Source organism: Solea senegalensis, linkage group LG4, assembly GCF_019176455.1.
Source record: "Solea senegalensis isolate Sse05_10M linkage group LG4, IFAPA_SoseM_1, whole genome shotgun sequence".
Taxonomy (NCBI): Eukaryota; Metazoa; Chordata; class Actinopteri; order Pleuronectiformes; family Soleidae; genus Solea; species Solea senegalensis.
The window spans coordinates 2328472-2351664 of NC_058024.1; the positions used below are offsets into that span (position 1 = coordinate 2328472).

Below are 23193 nucleotides of genomic sequence, written 5' to 3' on the forward strand. Positions count from 1 at the left end.
CCTGTCCAGCCACCGGGAATCCCAGCTGGAACATTCCAGCTGTGCACTCACTCTCCGTCTGCACGCAGCTCGATGAGCTCACTGCAGTTTCTGAGCGGCTCGAGGTTTTTCCACTTGTGGCTGAAATGAACGTATCGTGTAAAACTAAAGTGATACTGAAATGAAATCCACAGTCTGTGTTCGATCCTGATGGTATAGGTCAGTTTTCAATTTTCAATATCGACTCCTGGATGATACTTTTATTGATATCGATCTTATTAACTGATAACTGAAGTGAACTGAAGTGTCTTTTCTGAGGCTAACTCTACCCAAAATGCCAAGGGGTGGGCTGAGAGGAGGGATCAGTGCAGGGGATGTTGGCCCTGTGGGCGGAGCTCAGTGAGACGATCCTCTCAATGAACGAATGAATTGGTGCTTTTCCATCATTCAGTTCTAACACAGCTCGGCTCGACTCAGAAGAACCTGCTACCTGCTCCTTTATTTAGTACGACGTTCCAAGCGAGCTGAGCCGATACTAAAATGGGACGTCAACAGACTGCCGGCTACTGATTGGTCAGAGATGGGCAGATTATTGAGTGATACCCAGTCAATATCACAAAAGTATTCCTTTTTAATGGTTGATACTGAAGATGAATTGAAGTTCCTGACCCGAGGGGGCGACCTGATGGTTTGAAATTAACTCAATGGGTTCGTCTTGGGTCAAACCACGTTCCCACCAAATTTTGTGATATTTGGCAAAACTAAGTTTCGGCCCGCTCCATAGGCGTTTGGCCTGAGGGGGCGCTACTGAACCATTTTGTATTGGTTTTCCATAATTCCATTATTTTACAAAGATTTTCGCCAGTTCTGATTTGCGTGCCAATTTTCCGTCTCCCGTTAACTCACCGTGCGTGGTACTAGTTATTGTCACTAGTTATTTTCAGTACTGGTTATTTTCACTACTAGTTATTTTCACTATTAGTTATTTTCACCACTGGTTATTTTCAGTACTGGTTATTTTCAGTACTAGTTATTTTCAGTACTGGTTATTTTCAATGCTAGTTATTTTCAGTACTGGTTATTTTCAGTACTAGTTATTTTCAGTGCTAGTTATTTTCACTACTAGTTATTTTCAGCACCGCCATTGCACATGTCGGACCAAAGTTACAGTTTACTTCCTTATTGGTGTGTTCCACTTCCTGTAGGGAGGTCATCTTTTGCAGACATGTTCAGGACGGGTCAGTAAATAACTGATTTTTCTGACCCTTTTATGGTTAAAAAAATCACAGTCCTTTCTATGTTTAGAACAGAGGAAACAGAACCAGGACCACACTGTAAAACTTTGATGTTCATTTACAGTGAAATTTGAACAGTGTAATTACAGTATAATACCATAAAATACAATGCATTCTGGGAGAATCTTAACAGGATTGCAGCACTGGAAGTGAATGACATTATTGCAGGAATTTGCTGTAAATGTCGCTCTAAAAAGCTAAGCATCATGGGAAGGTGAAAGAAAAGTGGTTATTATTATTATTATTATTATCATTGTTCCTATTATCAATAGTTTATTGCTAACATTTTGTACGGTATCATATTGTAAATGTATACGAATACTGTACTTTCATTTACAGTAATATCAAGTACATTACAGGAAGAGACTGTAAAAAATACAGTATTTTATTGGTGAAGCTGCTGCCAGTTAATTACTGTAAATTTTAACAGTGCAGGATTGAGAAATAAAAACAAAGGCGTTAAAGAAGATATGAAAGCTGCCACGTGCGAGAGAGACTGACAGTTGTAAAATAATAATAATACAAAAATACTTACATTTTTGCGAACATATGTACACAATATACAAGAATTTAATAACACGGACCTGAGCTCTGTGACTTTACTGGACTTGAACAGGCAATAAAAACAGGATAAAAATGGGTTTGATGTTGAACTTGTTTTTTGCTGCAGACACTGTTTTGAACACCAGGTGTCGCTGTGTAACAGCACATCCTCCTGCCTGCGCCTGACAGCGGATTTCACTCTCACTTCTCAATCCTCCTTGTTTGCACCAGCAGTGGAAACGCACGCACGCACGCACGCACGCACGCACACACACACACAGACTGTTATTAGTCTAATGGCATTAGAAATGGACGCGTGTATGTTTATGAACGAATGAATGTGCCTTTACTGAGGATGAGAGGGTGAGGAGATGAGGGGATGAGGAGAGGAGGCACGTTCGTGCGTACACGGGGAGGCAGGTTTGGTGACTTTGTGCATGACCTTTTCGGAAAGAGAGCTAATCCCGCGCTATAATAGACTCCGGGACCGATATGGAAAACTGCTGCAGCGTTATCTCGGTTGTCTAGGAAACCATCAGAGCAGCAGGGCCGGTGGAGATGCCGCGGTATTAAAAGGGAAGAGTGTGTGTGTGTGTGTGTGTGCGTGGGTTTCTGTGCGCGCATTGGAAATGTTTTTTTTTTTTGACACATGAGTGTCCCTCATAACTATTAAATTATATCTCGTGCCAGATTACACGCAGCATCATTACATTTGTGTGTGTGTGTGTGGACAAAGGTTTGAAAATCAGCATTTTTTTGAAAAGGTCATTGATGAGAAAAGGCGCGCGCGAGGTGGAGACATTTAAACTGAATCAAAACAAACATAATAACTGTATGTATATACTGTCTTAAATCATACACAGTGCCGTTATATGACGCTCAGTGGGAGGTGTTAATGCAAACAGGCCTCGTGAGTGAGGCCCACGTGTTCAACAGCACACAAAAAAGAAAGTAAAAGGTGAATTAATGTAGAATAATGATACTGTACAATATGAAAGTGAAGCTTAAATATATAAACAAATCGGATGAAACTGTGACGGATCTGCATTTGATTCTATGAAGACACAGATAACGAAAAGAAATCATATCAATACAAAAATAATATAAAAAAGAATGACAGTTGTTAAATTGAATTGAACTGATTTCTTCTTTGTATATTAACAGATTTATACTTTAACTCTCTCTCACACGCGATCCTTTTATTCTCTCATTTGTATATTATTACATTGTCTCCTTTCTGTGCCATACAGCGACTGCGTTTTCTCTCTCTTAATATAACAATTAATACAATGCTTTAATCTATTTCATAAGATAAGATAAAACAAGATGAGATTAGATTAGATAATCCTTTATTTAGTCAGTCACAAAGGGTGGAAGTGACAGTGTGACAGCAGCAGAGATGAAGCCAACAATACATAAGAATTTGAACATAATAAATCTTCTAAAAATTAAGACAAACAGAATAAATGCGACTTTTCTGTGAATCTTCTTCATTCTTCTATGTTAGTGTTTATTAATGCACTAAACACCCACTTTCCCCTGTGTGTTAGTGACACACTCTGATTGTGTGTAAAATGGCGGCGTGTGGAACTAATCACACAGATAAGAATCCCACACACACCACTGATAACTTTAATATAACATCATGTATTGATATGTTAAAGAGTGTGTACTCGTGGCCTGGGCAATGCGTAAACTGGCTATATATATCTATATATCTATATATATAGATACATATATATATATATATATATATATATATATATATATATATATATATATATATATATATATATATATATATATATATATATATATATATACATATATATATATATATATATATATATATATATATATGAGCGGCAGCATATAAAGCGTGTAAATATTTCTCATTCCGCGCGCCTGTAATCTGTCTCTGTATCAAACTGCAGGATCTCCCCCGGCGCACAAATGATGCATTAGATGCATTGAATGTATTTGTTGTGCAAGTTTGAAAAGGCGGTGATAATCTGGGAGTGAGAGATAAGAAACACCAATTTATTCAGCAGCCACTTTGGAGCCCCCGCGCGCGCGCTCCTCCCGCAGCCGCGGCCGCCGCCGCCGCTCACACCCCCAGCAGCGAGCGCTGATAACGATTAGGGCCATTTATTATCTTCACACGGAACAAAGATTGCGCGCTGCCGATGAAATATTACCCCCGGTAATAATCAGGAGGAGAGAGAGGGAGAGAAGAGAGAGGGAGAGAGGGGAAGAGAAGAGAAGAGAAGAGAAGAGAAGAGAAGAGAAGAGAAGAGAAGAGAAGGGCCGTGGCTTTCATGCAGTCTGCATATTATAACATCCCCCCGACACACACACACACACACACACAGTGATTAACAAAACAAGTCATGATGTTAATATTAACTGCATAATTCACATCATTTTTTGTTATTTAACGATAACTATTACTCATCATCATTTACTATTGTATACATACATACATATGTGTGTGTATATGTATATATATACATATATAGGAAGTGTGTGTGTGCATATATCGACAGTATGTGTGTATATATGAGTACTTCATACACATGAGCATATATAAATTATATATATATACTCTGATACTGTATATATGTGTATATATGAAAGAGATAGAGTATGTATATAATAGCACACACATACTGTAACTCAAAAATAAAAAAGCTATATACACACACACATACGTATATGTGTGTGTATATACATATATGTACTGTATATAAATAATGAAGTCATTGATGCTATATTAAAGTGAAATACAAAACAAATGATGTCAATGTAATGCAATAATTCACATTTTTTATAATATAACTTAATCATAATTTACTATTATATATATACACTATACATATTATACACATGGATATACATATATGTATATAGGAAGAGATAGTGTGTGCGTGTATGTAGACAGTATGTGTGTATGTGAGTACTTATACATACATATGAGTGTATATATACACGTCATTGTTAGTATTGAGTATAGACTATATATGAGAGAGTATGTATATAGACAGTAGGCGTGTATGTATTAGTACACACATACTGCAACTCAAATATTAAAAGATATACATATATGATGCGTTTATATTATATTATTAAAGTGAAATACAAGTACTAATGCAGTATTGATCCAGCAGAGGGAGAAAAAAACTAGTACTACTAATAATAATGATGATGATGATGATGATGGTAAGAAAGAAAGGTTTTTAAAAAAGCATGAAAAGATTTTCTGATAAAAGTTCACTTAAATTCTGTCATGTGTCAAACAGCCACATGTGTGCTGATGTGTGTGTATATATACATATATATATATATATATATATATATATATATATATACATATATATACATATATATATATATATATATATATATATATGTGATCTCAGATAATAAAATACTACACAGTCCACTTGCTGCAGCTTGATTCACGTGTTTGTCAAACAAATGTTATTAATTCAGTGTCAGACTTTTCTTTTCTCTTTCTCTTCTCTTTGTGTGTGTGTGTGTGCACTCTGGGGTCCTCGCGCCCCCCCTTTTTTTTCCTCTTCTTCTGCATCTGCACCTGCCTGGATCCTGCGCACGAGCCCAGGCAGGTCGCGTGCAGGAGATTTCAGGGGCTTTGCATGTTTTAACGCACAAACACATAAAGTTGTGGATGGATAAAAAAGAGCGAGCGCGCGCGACACACACACACACACACACACACACACACAGAGGAGGAGGGAGGGGCGGATAAAATCTCTGTAAGTCAATTATAAGAGCGAGACTGAGACTCTTCACAGAATTTAACAAACAAAAGTGAAGTGAAATCAAAGGTTTTAAAGGAACAGCGCAGAGTTTGTGTTTTTCTGGTCAAATTTCACACAACAATAAACTATCTTTATTTTTTTATTTTCTATAATTAAAATCACCTTTCACACAACAATCACTCAAAACTGCTTTACATACAAATCTAATGTTTTTCTTTTTCATCTCCGCTGTTTTTGAAACCGTGACAATTACATTTCACTTCGCTTATTGACTGAATCACTTATTGTCAATAAAGCTCTTTTATTTCAACGCTGCGCTTTAATAATAACATAAAAAAGTACTTCATTGATTCAATTTGGAGAAAAAAACACCAAAAACTATATATCTATATATATAGTTGTTTTTTTAACAGTTGGACAAAGATGTTTAATGTATATATATATATATATATATATATATATATATATATATATATATATATATATATATATAATTCCCAAAATGGTAAATAAAACAATAAAAGGTCAAAGAATCTATGAATCCTCTCCTGAGAGCTGCTGAAGGTTCTGGTGCCAGAGTGTGTGTGTGAACCGGAAGCCTCGCTCTCATGTTGGCTGACGTGCCATTACGTTGCCGTGTGTGTGTGTGTGTGTGTGTGTGTGTGTCTCGTCTCATACGCGACCACACAAGTTTTTTTTCTTCTCATATTCACAGAGCTGTGGATTCAGGCTTCAGAACACACACACACACACACACTTTTTTTTCTTACTATTTTTAAGTCATTATACTTCTTCTTCTTTATTTTTTAAATGTGTGTGTTTTTTAAAAGCTTCTCCGTGAATCACATGGATCCACTTTGTCCGGCGCGTGCGTGAAGCCTCTGCAGGTCAGTGTCGCTGCTGCTTCTATTCTACACATTCTATACATTTACACTTAGAAATACAACTATATTACAACATACATACAGTTATTATAAGAGGTGATGATAATAATAATAATAGTAATTATTATTATTATTATTATTACCTGAGCATTCTGTGTTTCTGCAGCATTGATTTAAATAAATGTGTATGAAAGACGTCGCTTTATTTTTTAATAATAACAATAATAATATTAATATAATACATATAGACACAGCTGTTCTGATGTGGTCGCTACACTTTCTAATTCCGCATTATTTTACGATTAAACATTAAATATTTATACAAAACTGCTCATAAAATCATCAGTTAACGCACTTATTATTCATTACTAACAGTAATATAAAAAGGCATATTTGTGAACACCTCACTCACGTCCTTTAAATTCCTCCTATTTCACCTGTGGTCCTTTAAGGAGAATGCGGTTGTCTTTCTGTTGCTACGGGCAACACGATGTGCCGCAAACCCTCGATGACGTCGCGGATTAGTGCATCATCAGCGTGATATTAGTGACGACGATTGTCACGGCTGTGCGACGAGTTAATGACTGAAGCCGAGACTCTTTCATCTGCAGAGAGAGCTATCACCGCGATACAATGTCTCTCTCTTTCTGTCTCTCTCTCTGTCTGTCTCGCTCCCTCCCTCTCTCTCTCTCTCCCTCTCTCTCTCTCTCTCCCTCTGTGTGTGGGAGAACCTGACGTTCATTCATGTTTCACCTGGAAATATAACATCAATATTATCGCGATGAAAAAATCTCTCACGATAAATAACATGTGACCACATAAGTGAATTTGTAACACATTTTTGTAACAAGACACAAAACCTTTTGCTGATGTTATATTAGCAGGTTATTGTTGTACTTTATCACCCTTTTTTTGTAGAAATGTTTTTGTTTGTGTATTTATTTTAACTTCAGAAACATGTTTCAGTCATGTTATAAAACATTTTTATAAAACATTAGTCGTTTTTAAGTGTTTTTTAATCACATAAATACTTTTTCATACCGTTGTAACAGAAAAACATTTCCTCTGTATCCATCATCCAGAAAATAAGCAAATATATTTATCGCCATATCATGAACGACCGGGACAGGAAACACACATGTCATCCCGTGCCTTTTAGTGTAATGAATGAACGGCTGAACTGCTGGATGAATGAATGAATGAGGGCCCTGAACTCCTTCACCGTGTTAATGAGTTGAGTTTCTCTGACCCACAGCCTGGAGGAACCTCCTCATCTGTGTATTTATAGCCCTGAAAGTGGCAGCGCCTGTAAACCCAGGAGTCATCTCATGCTCCATAATCTCCTTTTGTTTAATGTGCAGTCTCTGTGTGTGTGTGTGTGTGTGTGTGTGTGTGTGTGTGTGTGTGTGTGTGTGTGTGTTATTATGATGATGTCCTGTCCTATTCTGAAATGTCATTATTCCCGAGCTCAAACTCTCTAAACAGGGCTAAGTGCTGCTCTCACAGCAGCATGCAGGCCCTTCTCTCTGCAGTTAGATGCTCTTGTGTCTATAAAGCACACCCCCACACACACACACACACACACCACATGCCCCGGCTCGATCTAATTAGCCGTGAGTAAAGGGGACAATAATGCTTCAGCTGGTTTGTGTCATTCTCTTCTCTCTGGCTCTGCTTATCTTCACAAGCCCCACTGTGGCTCTTCACACACACACACACGCACACACACACACGCACACGCACACACCTCCACTCTGGATAATGATGGATGACTGTGCCCAATGGGAACAAACAGGTAGATAAAGCCAATCCCATTTAATAACAGCATGGATCGGAATGATAATCTTGTTGTTCATTAGCCTGCGACTGCGGCCGCACGGCGATACAGTGGTTACACGTATGGTTCTCAACCCCCGGCTGCGTGCAGGAGGTGTTTGTGAGAGGGACGGTGTTCTCCAGGTCTGGCTCGGCACCAAACAATGCTGCCGTGTCCTTGAGACACACAGAGACACTGAGACACAGAGACACAGAGAGAGCAGCAGCAGAACCCCAAACACCCTCTCCTCTACTCTAACCCGCCGTCACCCTCTCCCGTCTTTTGTTCCAGCACAGATACAAATGGGATTAATGAAGGTATAAATTACACAGGGCTAAATCCTGCTGAGTAATCCATTTGGCAAACACGCTCACAACAATGGTCATGCAGCAGCAGCAGCAGCAGCAGCAGCAGCAGCAGCATGGTGCAGGCTGACCCCTGCAGGTTTATATACTGTGACATGTTAAAGCTCTAGGAAAAGTCTTGGAAAACCCAGGAAGGAAGACGACTTGTTTTCAAATGGCAAAAAGCTGCAATGTATTCATTCTATTTTTGCAAATTACAAAAAAATGCAACACATGCATACACACATGTTTATCTTAATAATATCGTAAATGTTTTCATAGTATGTGGAAATGGCTCCATCTTAGTGCGATTTTAGTCAGGCTAAGATCATCATTCGGTTTTCTTAATGTCATGTAAACAAGTTAGTCCGACTAAAACCGAGCCAGTCTTAGTCGGACTAAATTTAACCTGGATAATGCAATTCATAGTTCGATTACTCCTGCATGGTACACGCTTAGTCGGACTGGAGGCGGACTCAGCGTTCTGCGCATGCACCAAAATGACCTCCCTGGTCTTTGACCCCATAGTAGTAAAAGAAGAAGACGACATATAAACTGCCGTAGTGTTGCCGGAAAAGAATGAACAATGTAGCGCCGGCGAGAGCGAAAGCTACGGAGAATAAGACCCAGATTTGGACCAAAGAAGAAGAGACGAGAACCACAGCATGATCCATCTCGCTGTTCGCTGTTTGTGACGTAAAGATCGTCAGGAGTCGGACGTACACGGCCAATAAATCAATTTTCTCCTCTGCATGTATGCTCAGACTCTGGGAGTTGTCCGGTTGCCTGCCTTAGTCGGACTATGGCCTTAGCTTGTTGCCTGTCTTAGTCGGACTATGGCCTTAGCTTGTTGCCTGCCATAGTTGGACTATGGCCTTAGCTTGTTGCCGGCCTTAGCTTGTTGCCTACCTTAGTCGGACTATGGCCTTAGCTTGTTGCTTGCTTTAGTTGGACTATGTCTTAGCTTGTTGCCTGCCTTAGTCGGACTATGGCCTTAGCTTGTTGCCTGCCTTAGTCTGACTATGGCCTTAGCTTGTTGCCTGCCTTAGTCGGACTATGGCCTTAGCTTGTTGCCTGCCTTAGTCGGACTATGGACTTAGCTTGTTGCCTGTCTTAGTTGGACTATGGCCTTAGCTTGATTAAACTTCGCATCTCAATGTCTTGAAACAGTGACATTAAAATAATACTTAGTGAAAGGTGTGGTCACACCCTGGAAGAGCAACCACTCACTCACGTTCACACCTACACGGTCACTCTCGAGTGTCCACTTAACCTTATCTGCATGTTTTTGGACTGTGGGAGGAAACTGGAATATCCAGATAAAATACCCCCATGTGCACACTGCGAGAAAGGCCCTCTGTCAAACTGGGATTTGGACCAGTGACCTTCCTGCTGTGAGGCAACAGTGCTAGCCCCCTGACGTTATACCCCGTGTCAAGAATGGGAACAAACAGGTAGAATAAAGACAAATCTTTCCTGTAGGTAGAGATCCATCATTTTACAAGTTATCCTTGTAAGTTTGCTGAGTCCTCGTCTCCAACTCCAGTGTTCCTGTGTTTTGTGTTTCACCGTCTCCTCCTTCATTTTGGAGCCAATTTCAATGAATCATACATAAAATCCTTTGGCGTCTTCTAGGAACCTTGTTTTGTTTATAGAATTGTGATAGATTGTGTATCATACATCATAATCCCTCCCAAGAACGTTAAAGAACCTACGTAGCCTTCATTTAGCACCAAGGAGTGCTTTTGGCGCTTGTACATTATACAGTCCTAGCACGGCTCAACTCGACTCTACTGGGCCACTGATTGGTCAGAGAGTGTCGTCACTGGGGGAGTCATGAGCGCGATGTCTGACACAAGAGTCAAAGTGAACGATGCCGCGCTGTAGCTGAGTTAAAAAAGACTTACAAATCCCAGAAAACTTTACGTTAAACTCCAACACTTAACAAAGGAAACATCTAAAATGTCAGTATTTAACAGAGGAGTCTGGCGTTATGACGACAGCACTGCTGAAAGCCGGCGATCAATCGTGAGCCTGAATCACGACTTAACGTTCAGTGGTATTTCAGTTCACTGAATCAGTTTTAAATGAACTGATTCTAATGATTCAGTTCCAACCCAAAACGACTGCTTTACGAGTCACTCGTGTGCTTGTTTGTGCAGTTTCACGCAGCCGTGATGCGACGACCACGCCCACGTTGAGGAGGAGCTACGAAGTCATGTAAAAACAACGTGACACATTGATGCGAAAACAGAGTCGAGTCGAGTATGGAGCGAGAACTGTCATGGAAAAGCACCACGGCCTTTGCAGACCAGAAAGGAAGTCTCTTTGTTTGTGTTGTGTCGGCACAAGATGGCGGCCTGAGTAAAACGAGGCTTATTCTAAGGCTCCGGAAACCGAATAATTTATTATTTTAGAGTCATTGAACACAAACACAGGTATGGGCTGTGTATTTCATTTTTTGTTAATGAATCCTTCTGAATGTTACACACTGGTGTGTGAGCGTACAGTGAGTGTGTTGGTGGTGGTGCCGTGCTCCACCTGCAGCAGCTGCACAGCTTCTTTACTCTGGAATGTGAGTTGTCCAGGTAGCCGGCCACTGCTGCCCCGCACGTGCACTAATTTGTTGATTTTGGGAGTTGACAAGCTCAAAGAGCTGAGCTCCACAACTCAGGACCACTGGCAACATGCCAGAGATTTAATGACTTATGACTGACACACACACACACACACACACACTGATCAGCAGAGCATGAATCCTGCATGCTTGGAGGAGTTTTGTGAGCAGGAGTGCGGGTTCCTCCTCCTCCTCCTCCTCCTCTTCCTCTTTATCTACCTGGAGAATTATTTATTTGTCCGCAGGTATGATCACAGGGTTCACGTCACGTGACTAACCTCCGTAAAAAAAAAAAAACCGCGCACGTCAGACCTCGGCGTCGGCGTGGCGAGCCCGTCCAGGCTAAATCACTCCCTGTCAATCATACACACACACAGGTTTGTTTGCGCAGGTATTCTTGTAAGGACACCGCAGTTCACTTCCTGTTCTTAGAACCACTTAATCTGAACTGCAATCTCAGTCTAATTTCAGTTTACATTTAATCCTAACTTGACTGGAATCTCAGAAATGAGGTTCTACTAGACACACACACGCATTCTGACGCAGCATTCCTACTGAGGACACTTATGGACATAACGTATTCCTTTATTTTAACCCTTAACATAAACTCAACTTTAATACTTAAAAAAGCCCTTTAAATGTCTTCACTCCCTATAGTCTAATCCCATGGTTCTCACACTGTTTCTACTGTATATAATAATAATAATAGCAATATCTTCATCTAATGTCACTACACCAGTGTGTGAAGTACAGTGTGAGGAAGAGGAGGGTGAAGTCTGTAGCTCGGCCTGGTGTTAATGAGCTCAGTGGTTTTTCTCAGGTGGTTCTTAGTATTAAAAAAAGCACTGAGTTTGAGGGTTGGTCCTCTCAAAGATACACAAACAAGAACACACACGTTTCAAGCCTGAACCTATAACGCAACTGAACGTACACTCTTAAACTAATTTAGGACCTGGTTCTTCTCCAGGTTTTTGGCCTCCATGAGGACTTCTGGTCCTAATGAGGCAGCGAATACAAGCACACACATAAGTCCTGACGTCGTTGACGCTGATGAATGAAATGAGTGAATGAACATGGCCTCGTGTTCAGGCTCCTGCTGTCTGCTGCACTGTCTATTGTTTTTAAACGAGGGCGTTAAAAGACGACACCTTTGATTATTGATCATCAGCGGCGTGTTGTGTTTTTCCAGCCCCGCGCGCTGGTGCCACCGAGTGAGAATGCGGCGCCATTAGTATGCAAACAGTGTTTGACTGCTCCTCTGTCCTCGAGACAAAACCCCTGTTTTCTCAGGAAGAATGCCGCGCTACTAATTAAAGACAATTAGCCCCCCCTCCTCCCCCGCCCCCCAACAAAGGGCCCAATTTCGGGGCCATAAATCGACTCCTCCTCTGTTGGTTTTAGAAGGTGCTGAAAACTGCGGTTTGTTGACACAACAGCGCGATGCGAAAAACAACATCAACAACACTCACGATCCCGACGATGGATCGTGGCGCGAGACTCAACATGAACACTGATCAATGGAGATTAAAGCACTGTAATGAAGGATAATCCCACAGATTGAGAACATTTTTTTTTACATTTACAACAACTCAACACAGTAAATGAAATAATGTCCTTCCATGTTTTAGATCAGGTCAGATTAGATTAGATTTTTTGATTATTGTTGATCCCACACTGGAGAAATGATAAGAGACATCATACGAACATAAAAAAAAGCAATACATAAGTTATTTTCTGTATATTGCACTTTCATGAATTTATTATATTATAATTTTAAATAATCTGCTTTAATCCAGGGTTTTTCTGGTGCTGTTTCGCTCTGCACCAGAAACCCTCCAAAATAAACGTCTTGCGTGTTAGATAGATAGATAGAGAAGAATAAAATAAAATACAAAATATATACACAATTACACATGAACTAAACTCTCCAACAAAATATTTACATAATCCACCAACCCTCTGACCGCGTGGAAAGTGCATTGACACGCGGGATTATTCACAGATTCATAATCTCAGTGGTTTTGCAGATGTAAAATGTGCTGCGTTTGTGCTGAAAAGTGGCGCTAAAGGCAGTTTTATCATCATCATCATCATCAGTGGCCGACTGTCGACCTTCACGAGGGAGAGAGAGAGACATAGAGAGGGAGTGAGGGAGAGAGAGAGCGAGAGAGGGAGGTAGGTGACTCTGCTGAGTGAGGACTCTTTGACTTCTTCGTCGTAGAGAAATGGAAATTGAAAAGGAGAGCGCGTGGGGATGCAGCGAGCCAATTGTGTCGGGCTCCACTCGCGATTGGCTCCGCGCGACGCCCCGCCCCCCCGTGGCTTGATATGGGAATTTACTGGCGCCAGCCGCATCAGTCTGCGCCACATCTCATTAAAGATCCTGCACGAGCGCTTGTTCACTGGATCAGGAGGTTTTTACGCGTCCGAGCCGCATCATCCGCCGTCAGCTGATCGCATTTGCAACAGGTATCAAAGAAGGCACGAGCGCCTCTCCCTGTCTCCTTATTCACTCTGCGCGCGGTTGTCTCCTCTGCGGTGCTGTCGAGCTGTAGTCAGAAGAAGTTTATTTCTGGACTATGATTTAGATTAAAAAAAACAACAACAAAAAAAAACATCAGCGGAGATGATTTAACATTTTTTTAAATTCTGTCTTTTCCTCCTGTTGCAGGTTTTCGCTCCCGAGGAGAAAGAAGGAGATCTGCTTCTCATAAGGATTCTGAAATAAATAAATAAACACAAGCCGATTCTTCCACAGCTCGGGAACTACACTGTGAGGAGGATATTTTGTCTCCCCCCCCACCACCACTCTTTCATTTTTGGACTCGCACACATTACTCGTGAAGCCCGGCGGCGCGCGGAGACGCATCCAGCGGAGCCATGGAGGTCGCAGCGGCCGATCAGTCTCGGTGGATGGCGCACCATCACGCAGTGCTGAACGGCCAGCACCCGGACTCTCACCACCACAGTCTGAGCCACAACTACATGGAGCCCATGGCGCCTTTACTGCCGCAGGACGAGGTGGACATGTTTCTCAACCACTTGGACTCTCAAGGGAATCCGTACTACACCAACTCCAGGGCGAGGGTCACCTACAGCCAAGCGCACGGTAAGACGGGCGGAGACGCTGCAGCTGCAAAGATATTATTATTATTGTTTGCTTTTATTTATGCTATTTATTTATTTATTTATTTATATAATTACAGCAGCAAAACAGAGCTTCCTTTATACGTGTGTGTGTTGTGTAAGGGTTTTCTGTAGACGCCCGGTGACACTTCATGCGTAAAAAAGCCTCCTTGTTTGCATTTCTGGGCCGATCCTCGAAACATAAAAGGGATTTACAGCAAATGACAACGAGGGGAAGGGGAAATATGTCATTTAACCCTTCTGTGTTTGGACAGCGGCTCTGTAGGGAGAGAGACACAGAGGGAGAGAGAGAGAGGGAGAGGGAGAGAGCCACTTCCCGGATATAAAATTAAAACCGCAAATGTTCTGGTCCGAGAGCTTCAGCCGATGAAAAGATCCTGTCCTGACCAGGAGCTGCGTCTGTGAGGCCGTTAGGGGAATTTTTTGTTTGTGGATAATTGTAAGAAAAATAGTTTTTATTTTAAAATAACTGCCAGAACTTTGCCGCAACTAAATGTCGGAGTATTTACAAGGTTAGTTTTGCGAGGCACTGGCGAGATGCTGTGTGTGTGTGTGTGTGTTCTTTTTCCTATTTAAAGAATTAAGAATGATAAATGTGTGATGTGTGATTCCAGCTCGTCTCACTGGGAACCAGGTTTGCCGACCACACCTCATCCACAGCCCCGGCATTCCGTGGCTGGACCCCGGGAAGGCTGCGCTGTCCGCCGCGCACCACCATAACGCATGGGCGGTGAGCCACTTCAGCAAGCCCGGCCTGCACCCCTCCAGCTCCGGCTACCCGTGTAGCAGCAACACCGGCACGGCCCCGGTGTCGTCACTCACCCCGGGGTCTCACTCCAGCCCGCACCTCTACAGTTTCCCCCCGACTCCCCCGAAGGACGTGTCCCCGGACCCGGGCCCCACCTCGCCGACCTCCACATCCACACGGATGGACGACAAGGAGTCCACCAAGTCCTATCAGGTGCCGCTGACGGACGGCATGAAAATGGAGAGCTGCAGTCCTCTGCGCAGCGGCCTGGCCTCCATGAACAGCCAGGCCGCGGCCACGCATCACCCCATCCCGACCTACCCGGCCTACACGCTGCCCTCGCACCACGACTACAGCGGCAGCCTCTTCCACCCGGGCAGCCTGCTCGGCGGCTCCCCCTCCAGCTTTACGCCCAAGTGCAAGAGCAAAGCCCGGTCGAGCTCAGGTGAGTCTCTCCCTCACATATCAACGTGTTTAATTATTTAATTATATAATATATATATATATATATATATAACATGTAGGATGTTTATTTCATATCCATATATATATATGTGTTGTACTAAAACTGGGGGAAATTATAGAAATGATTTGGTGATGGTTTTCATTTTATTCTTAGTCTTAATCTCGTGTTCCTTGCAGAGAAAGTACTCACACACACACAGTGGGCGAAATTGCTGCAGATTATAATCTGAGGGGTCCATTCGAGGCGATTACAGGTTGTTGCGGAGTCTGCGTTGACGTCAAAGTCACAGAAAATGGGACTTTAATGGAGTTTAAACTGCGCTGGTCATGAACGCGAGGGTAAAAATAAAAATAGCAGCGCGTGAGAGAAAAACACCGTGAGCACCACGCTCAGCCGTGTCACGTGGCGTCTTATTCGTGCGATTGGTAGTTGTTGTTTTTTTTTTTAAATGTGGTGTTGAAAAAAAAAGAAATCACTTAAAAAGTAGCTTGTCACGACGCCCTGGCTCCTGCCATATCCTGTAAACCTCCAAGTGAACAAATCACGACCTCCACTCCCCCCCCCACACACACACACACCACCCCCCCACACCTCTCTCTCCACAGTGCTAACAAAGCACAGGCGACAGAGTCCTGCTGTTTGTGTATTTAAGCACGGCCTTGGCTGCACACACACACATACACACAAAAAAAAGTCCACGCAGCAGATCTGCTGTGGATCCACGAGACATTAAAAAAAAGAGACAAAAATAATTGCAATTCCATGACGTCACCACGATAATTGTGAATAAGCGTAAAAAAAAATTGCGATTCACAACATATTTGCAAGAATATAAAAAAGAATAAATAAATAATTTCTTGTTTTTATTTATTATAATTAAACTTTATGCTTTAATTTAGCTTTTTTTAAAAATAAGGTTCCAGACACTGTAAGATTGTGATTTGTGATATAAATGCATTTCTGTTATTTTTTCCCTCCACAAAACATTATAAAACTGTGCTTTAATATAGTTTTTTTTTAAATAAAAAAGATTATTAATGTATATGAAATATATGCGATAACTGTAAATCTATGGTAATTGCTGAAAATGTTCCAGGACATTATTACAAACATTCTAAAACTGCTTCTATATACACAAAATAAAAGGTTATTAATGTAAACATAGACACGAGCTGTACGTTGACTGATAAAATAATAACTGCGATACAGTTGCACTTTTACAATTTAAAGGAAACATGAACTCTTCTAACTTTATTTGGCAAGTAAAACCACATCAGACCTCTGTAATTGGTCACACCTTTGTAATTGAATTTAAAAAATGTAAACGGAAATTATTCTAAAATCACAAAGTCCGAGAAGAGTGTGTGGAACGATGCCGGCGCCCCCTTGTGGCACTCTAAAATAAATCACTAGCACTGCACGTTGGTGAGTTTTCACACCAATTTCAAGTCACTTAATGTGATTTTTCTTTTTAATCCCTTTTCATAATATCACATAGATATGAAATAATAATATAGAGATATTATGGGATTGTTTACTATAAAAAGGCTGGTGTTTTCACACACACACACACACCTGATTGAATGTGTCGCCGTGACATTAACGTGCAGACGTTTGGAAAACAGCTCGGCCTCGTAATGGCTCTGTAATTTCCCCGCATTGTTCCAGCTGCGCGGACAGAAAAGAAAAGTTCTGTACATTCACTCACTCACTCACTCACTCACTCAGTCACTGACTGAAACGCTGATTCAGTTCCGCAAACACATCATCTTTGATCGGCACCTTCGCCGGCCTCAGAAAAGCAGAAACCTCTGCGTCGTGTAACAAACACAGCAGAGTTCCGCTCTGGTGAATATTTCAAGTGTCAATGATCCCACTTTAATGTGACCGCGTGTGTGTGTGTGTGTGTGTGTGTGTGTGGATGCATTTCAAAAGGAACATACTGTTGCTTCTTTTTCCTCTTCTTGTTGCTCAGGTCAGATTCCATTGTGAGGGTGGGACTCTGGGTGTGCTAGCATTATAACAGGAATAATGAGTGGATGCTCCAGGGAGAGACTTGAATTAAATGAATTGGTCGGGTTTAGCCAAACAGGTTGTTTGAAGTGTGTGAGAGAGAGGAGGAAAAAGCAGGTTTTTCTGACCCACAATCATGTATTTAAGAAGGGGACAGAAAGGTAAAGACGCCATGTTCACAGGGCCGTGCTGCATGTGCGTGCCTGAATGCTAACGTTGTGTTTCCAGGAGAAAGTGCTCGAAACCGTGACCCACACAAATATCTGACTTAATGATTTGCTTATTAGAGTCTAAATGAGAACGGCTCCATCTGGACCTCGTCTGAGGTCGTGACTGTGACTGTTCAAACGTTTGGAGCACATTAACCCACCTCGCTGTGGGATTCAGAAATAATCATTTTCTGAATGTTTGTGGAGCAAAGAGGCGCTCGGATTTAGACGTTCATGCCCGGAAATGTTCATAAGTAGCAGTGTCTCGGTGGAAGGTTGTGGGTTTGAGCCCCATCTCTGCAGCAGCAGCTTCAGCAGCAGCAGTAAACGGGTGTTAAAAGATATGTGGGAAGTAGTGGTGATGAATGGGTGAGTAAATGGGCGTGAATGGGTGAAACTGTGGTCATCAAGATTAGAAAGAGAGAGAGTGAAAAAAAGCCCTGTATCCATACATTAACATTAACATTAACATGAGACAACACAAGGAAACCTCTGAGGATTCAGATCTGCCTGCAGCTCTAACACAAACACGCTGGACGGCGACGACGACGATGATGATAGTAATGATGAAGGAGTCTCGTATGAACTGTTGCCATCAGCGACCGCAGCAGCAGCAGCAGCAGCAGCAGCAGCAGCCACCGCACACTTATGTTTCCTCTCATGGTTGCCCACTGATCTGATGAATAATGTAGTTCCTAATTTGATGGCGGAGCCTCATTCTTCTTGTTGGACACCTCTGGACATGTTCTGGCTGTCTCTCTCTGGCCTCCGCGCTCTGGATCAGCTTACATATGCACCACCGGTGTCTGTGTCTCACACACACACACACACACACACACACACACACACGCTGTTTGACAGATTTCACTTCATATGACGGGGCGTTCAGGGTCAGCCGTGTCTCACCCGTGTCTCACCCGTGTTTCAAATGAGAAAACAACCGTTTTCCAGTTGGAAAGGACACAATTAGCAGTTCCTTCAGTTTTCGGTTACAAATGTGATGTCATTTTGATAAATAAGACATATACAGTATATATACACATGTGATGTCGTGTGTCCCGTGGGCAGAAGGTGAACTTGTTAATTATATAAAATTTCTCCCCCCCTCTCCCCCCCCCCTCTTGAACTCTACGCAGAGGGCCGTGAATGCGTGAACTGCGGTGCCACCTCCACGCCACTGTGGCGGCGGGACGGCACCGGCCACTACCTGTGCAACGCCTGCGGACTCTACCACAAGATGAACGGCCAGAACCGACCGCTCATCAAGCCCAAACGCAGACTGGTGAGTTCTCACACACACACACACACACACACACACACTCACTCGGAGAGAAGGCGCCCAAATATGAGCACAAAGCAGATGCCGGCAGCACAATTCCAGGAAAGTTATATTTTCCCTATGATCTTCCTGGAATTGTTTGTGCCTCTCACCCCCCGACGATCCGCCTTCACGGCCCCTGACAACACTGCTACTATTGCCATTGTTCCTGCGATCATTATTGCTGCTACTCCTGATACTGATACTGATACCAATGCCCAAGCTGCTGCTTCACTTAACACCGGCCAGCGACGAGCTGCAGCTGCTCTGATATCTATCTATCTATACATCTATCTATTTATCTGTCTGTCTATCTGTCTATCTATCTATCTGTCTATCTATCTATCATTGGACACATTCAGCCACTTTGTCGTCTGGGAATTTAAATTTATTTATTTTTTATTATAGCAGCAACTGAAAGTCTGATAAACAGATACGACGACTAATAAAAGTATTAATTGTTATCATGGAGCAAAATGGATGCTATTAAATAAAATAAATCCGAATTTGACAAAAACATTTTTTTCGCCACAATTACAAACTTTTAGTTTTGCATCGATTTAATTCTTTTAATTTATTTTAATTCAAATACATGTATTTTAATTTAAATACATGTATAAATACAGATATATATGTATGCATGCACAATTCAGTGCTACAGAATAAATGTTTATTTAAAGTGATTTTGTGTGTGTGTCATTGTGTTAACTCTCCTGGTTTGTAAATATCGGGCGAAACTCACATAGGTCGACTTCTAAAGCAACAAAATACCACTAACTAACCCCCCTGTCATAATAATAATAATAACAATAATAATAATAATAATGACGATGATAATAATAACAACAATAATGATAATGTGCTGAATCAACGTCGTATAATGAAATGATAAATATTGCTGCGTTTGGGTGAAGTGCGTCATTGATGACGTGAGTTTAATGAACTTCATGAACACGAGAGCTGCTGATAAACTGGCTGATATCAGACGTGCAATTTCAAATCATCATCATCATAATAATAATAATAATAATAAAAACCGAGGTTTTATTTGAAATGAGCTGACTTCGTGCGTGTCCTCCTCCATTAGATTGATCCCCCCCCCTCCCCCCTCTGTGGCTGTGCGCTTTTTTTTTTTTCGTGCATTTGCAGCTCAAGTGTTTTTCGGGGTTGTTGTGTTCAAAGGGGGGCATCCAGTTGTTTCCTATCCGGATATCTGCCCGGCCCAGATAAGGAAGCCGAGCTCCCGGCTGTTTCCGCCCTCAACCAGCGCGCTGCATTCTCTCTGTCCAGACTGACATAGACTGTAAAGAGATTATCACAACAGTGGAGGAGCCGCTTATGTGTGAAGAGAGAGAGAGAGAGAGAGAGGGAGAGAGGGAGAGAGAGAGGGTTAGGGTGTTGGAAAATAAATGGACGCGCGTTCCCCTCCTGTGTTTGCGCGCATGTATTATTATTCCATGTTCGCGTAAACATGATTATTTGTTTCAAAAAAAAAAAGAAAAAGTCCACCTGAAATTAATTACAAGTAAAAAAAAGAGAAGAAAAAGAGCCGTGGACGCAGCACAGCCGCGGGCTTGTTGCATGTAAGGCTAATGTTTCTTATTATGTGTGAAGAATTGATCCGCAATGGACGCAGGAGGCGCACAGAGCCAGACAGGACGCACCGCGCTCTCTGCCCGCGTTTGTTCCCTGGATCTGGAGAAATGCCGGGTTTATACAAAGCCTCCATTATAACATGTTAATACAATACCGGCATTTTCTTTCTTTTATTATTATTATTATTATTATTATTGTTGTTGTTTTTTATTTGAAATCCATCACAATCGATAATTACAGACAGGCCCGCGCGCAAAATAAGTTTTTTAGAAAAAGCCAAAACAGAAAAATGTCTCTGTATTTTATTGCACAAATAAGAAAATGTGATCACGGCTGTGGCGGTAATTGATTTATCTCTAATGTGAAGAGTTAAAGTCGTTTTAACGACCGCACGGTCGCTTCCTTTGATGTTGGTTCAAATTCAGCGCGTGGTTGCGCGTTAAAGTTGGAACGTCACGACAATCCACGCGCCGTCTTTTAGCCGTTTTTTTTTAAAAACATTTTTTAAACTGTCTCCCTCGTGTCCGTGAGTTGAGATTTATGCACGCGCATGTGTGTGTGTGTGTGTATGAGCGCGCACTGTGCGCTCTGACCTCGTGCGCTCTGACCTTTCTCTCCGACGTGTAAACGGATGATTATTCATGATGTTTGGGTTTTTTTTTCTGCAGTCCGCTGCGAGACGCGCAGGCACCTGCTGCGCAAACTGCCAGACCACCACCACCACACTGTGGAGGCGCAACGGGAACGGAGACCCGGTGTGTAACGCCTGCGGACTTTACTTTAAACTGCACAATGTAAGTAAAAACACACGCACACACACACACACACACGCTGTTTATTTGGGGGGTGGGAGGTGCGGAGGTGTCGCCGGTCGTTAAGTGGTCAAGTGGGCGGACAGTTTGTATCGATTTAAGCGCAGAGAAAGTGGGAGTGTGGAGGAGAAGCCTGCTCGCCCTGTGGAGCAGAACCCACCGGTTGTCTTTCCTTTCTTTCGGTTTCTTTCTTTTTTTATTAATCCATGGTTCTTTCAATGGGGGGCGTGGCTCCCAGGAGAGGCTGCGGGGCGGAACTGTCATTCAGTGGAACCAGCGTCGGTTACACTGATGAGGATTTGTCTGAAACTGCTCTTTTGAGGGCAAACCTGCTCCTCACCGCCATGTATTCATATCAGCCGGGACGTTTGTGTTTGCCTTTAAAAAAGCAGACAAAAGGCCACCGAACGCCCACTGACCGGCCTGATAATGGAGCTGTATATGCAAAGCAGCTGCTCAGTATTTATAGCACTTATTTCACACACACGGTGGAACGCATGCATGCGGAGGCTAATCGGCGGCGTTGAAATGTGACATTTTAAATGGTGAACGCGCGCCGTCAGTGAGGCTTTTGTGTTGGAGAGGCATGATCTGATATGTGCCGCTGTGTCCCGCAGGTTAACAGACCCCTGACCATGAAGAAGGAAGGCATCCAGACACGCAACCGCAAGATGTCCAGCAAGTCCAAGAGGAACAAGCGAACAGGGGACGGCTTTGACGAGCTGTCCAAGTGCATGCAGGACAAGGCCTCTCCCTTCAGCGGAGCGCCGGGCCTCACCAGCCACATGACCCACATGGGTCACCTGCCCCCCTTCAGCCACTCGGGACACATGCTGCCCACTCCCACGCCCATTCACCCCTCCTTCGGTCACCCCCACCACTCCAATCGCTCGCCGGTGTGGGCCGAGCCTCACTGAGGCCACGTCCTGACCCGGAAATCCCAGACTCCGTCTGTCGGAGTCATTAAAAACCCGCCATTAACACTAAAGACGGCCTTCACGTCGCGCTGTAAGCGGAGCAGACTTGTACAGTGGTCGGAGGAGAGGAGGAGGAGGAGGAGGAGGAGGGGTCTTCTTCAGTCGGACTTTTTTTTTGACTGAAGGTCGCCACACCACAGAGCAGGACTTCTCGGGGTCACTGCGGGGGACGCAGTGAAAGGAGGAGCTTTGTCGTTTTTTTTTTTTTGTTGCTTATTTTTACTAAGTCACTTTGGTACCCGCCTCTCTGTGACCCTGAAACAGGAGACTTTAAGAGAGGTCTTAAAAGAAAACGCTGTTTTCACCTCACGCCGCCGTCTCGTTATACGTCGAGACGCCGTCCGTCCGTCCACTGCAGCCGGACAGACGGACACGGACAGACTGTTGTCAGACTACAACACCCACAAAGCAGTTCTCCCCTCACATGCTGGATTGTAAACCACCACCGCAGCGACGCTCACCTGTTTTTAATAATGGACTTTTATGGAAAGGAAAAAAAAAAAAAAGACACCGTAAATAAAGTGTTTATAAATGCTTAATTGCTAATATTGTTGTTATATTTGATGTTATAATTATTGCTACGATAATTTATTTTCACTCTTTAAGCTTTGGTCAAAGACACATGGAAACTGTTATGATTCTGATTT

At 42.6% G+C, this 23193-nt stretch overlaps 1 protein-coding gene across 3 annotated transcripts; it reads left to right on the forward strand.

The window, feature by feature from the left end:
* Positions 1-13626: 13626 nt before the first annotated feature.
* gata2a (GATA binding protein 2a) lies at positions 13627-22944 on the forward strand. 3 transcript variants are annotated; one of them, XM_044025001.1, is made up of 6 exons: positions 13627-13729; positions 13932-14369; positions 15022-15600; positions 18968-19125; positions 21426-21551; positions 22187-22944. In XM_044025001.1, exons 2-6 carry the CDS (start codon positions 14141-14143, stop codon positions 22484-22486), a joined length of 1392 nt encoding a protein of 463 aa, XP_043880936.1. In that variant the 5' UTR covers positions 13627-13729; positions 13932-14140; the 3' UTR covers positions 22487-22944. The 3 variants fall into 3 exon arrangements, with proteins under 3 accessions (XP_043880936.1, XP_043880937.1, XP_043880939.1); XM_044025002.1 differs by having other exon boundaries at positions 18980-19125; XM_044025004.1 differs by lacking the exons at positions 13627-13729; positions 13932-14369 and adding an exon at positions 14752-14919.
* Positions 22945-23193: the final 249 nt, after the last annotated feature.

Coding starts and splice junctions, on each gene's coding strand:
- gata2a (XM_044025001.1), top strand. CDS start 14,141: ATGGAGGTCGCAGCGGCCGATCAGTCTCGGTGGATGGCGCACCATCAC. Junction 14,370..15,021: donor CACCTACAGCCAAGCGCACG/GTAAGACGGGCG, acceptor GTGTGATTCCAG/CTCGTCTCACTGGGAACCAG. Junction 19,126..21,425: donor TCAAGCCCAAACGCAGACTG/GTGAGTTCTCAC, acceptor TTTTTTCTGCAG/TCCGCTGCGAGACGCGCAGG.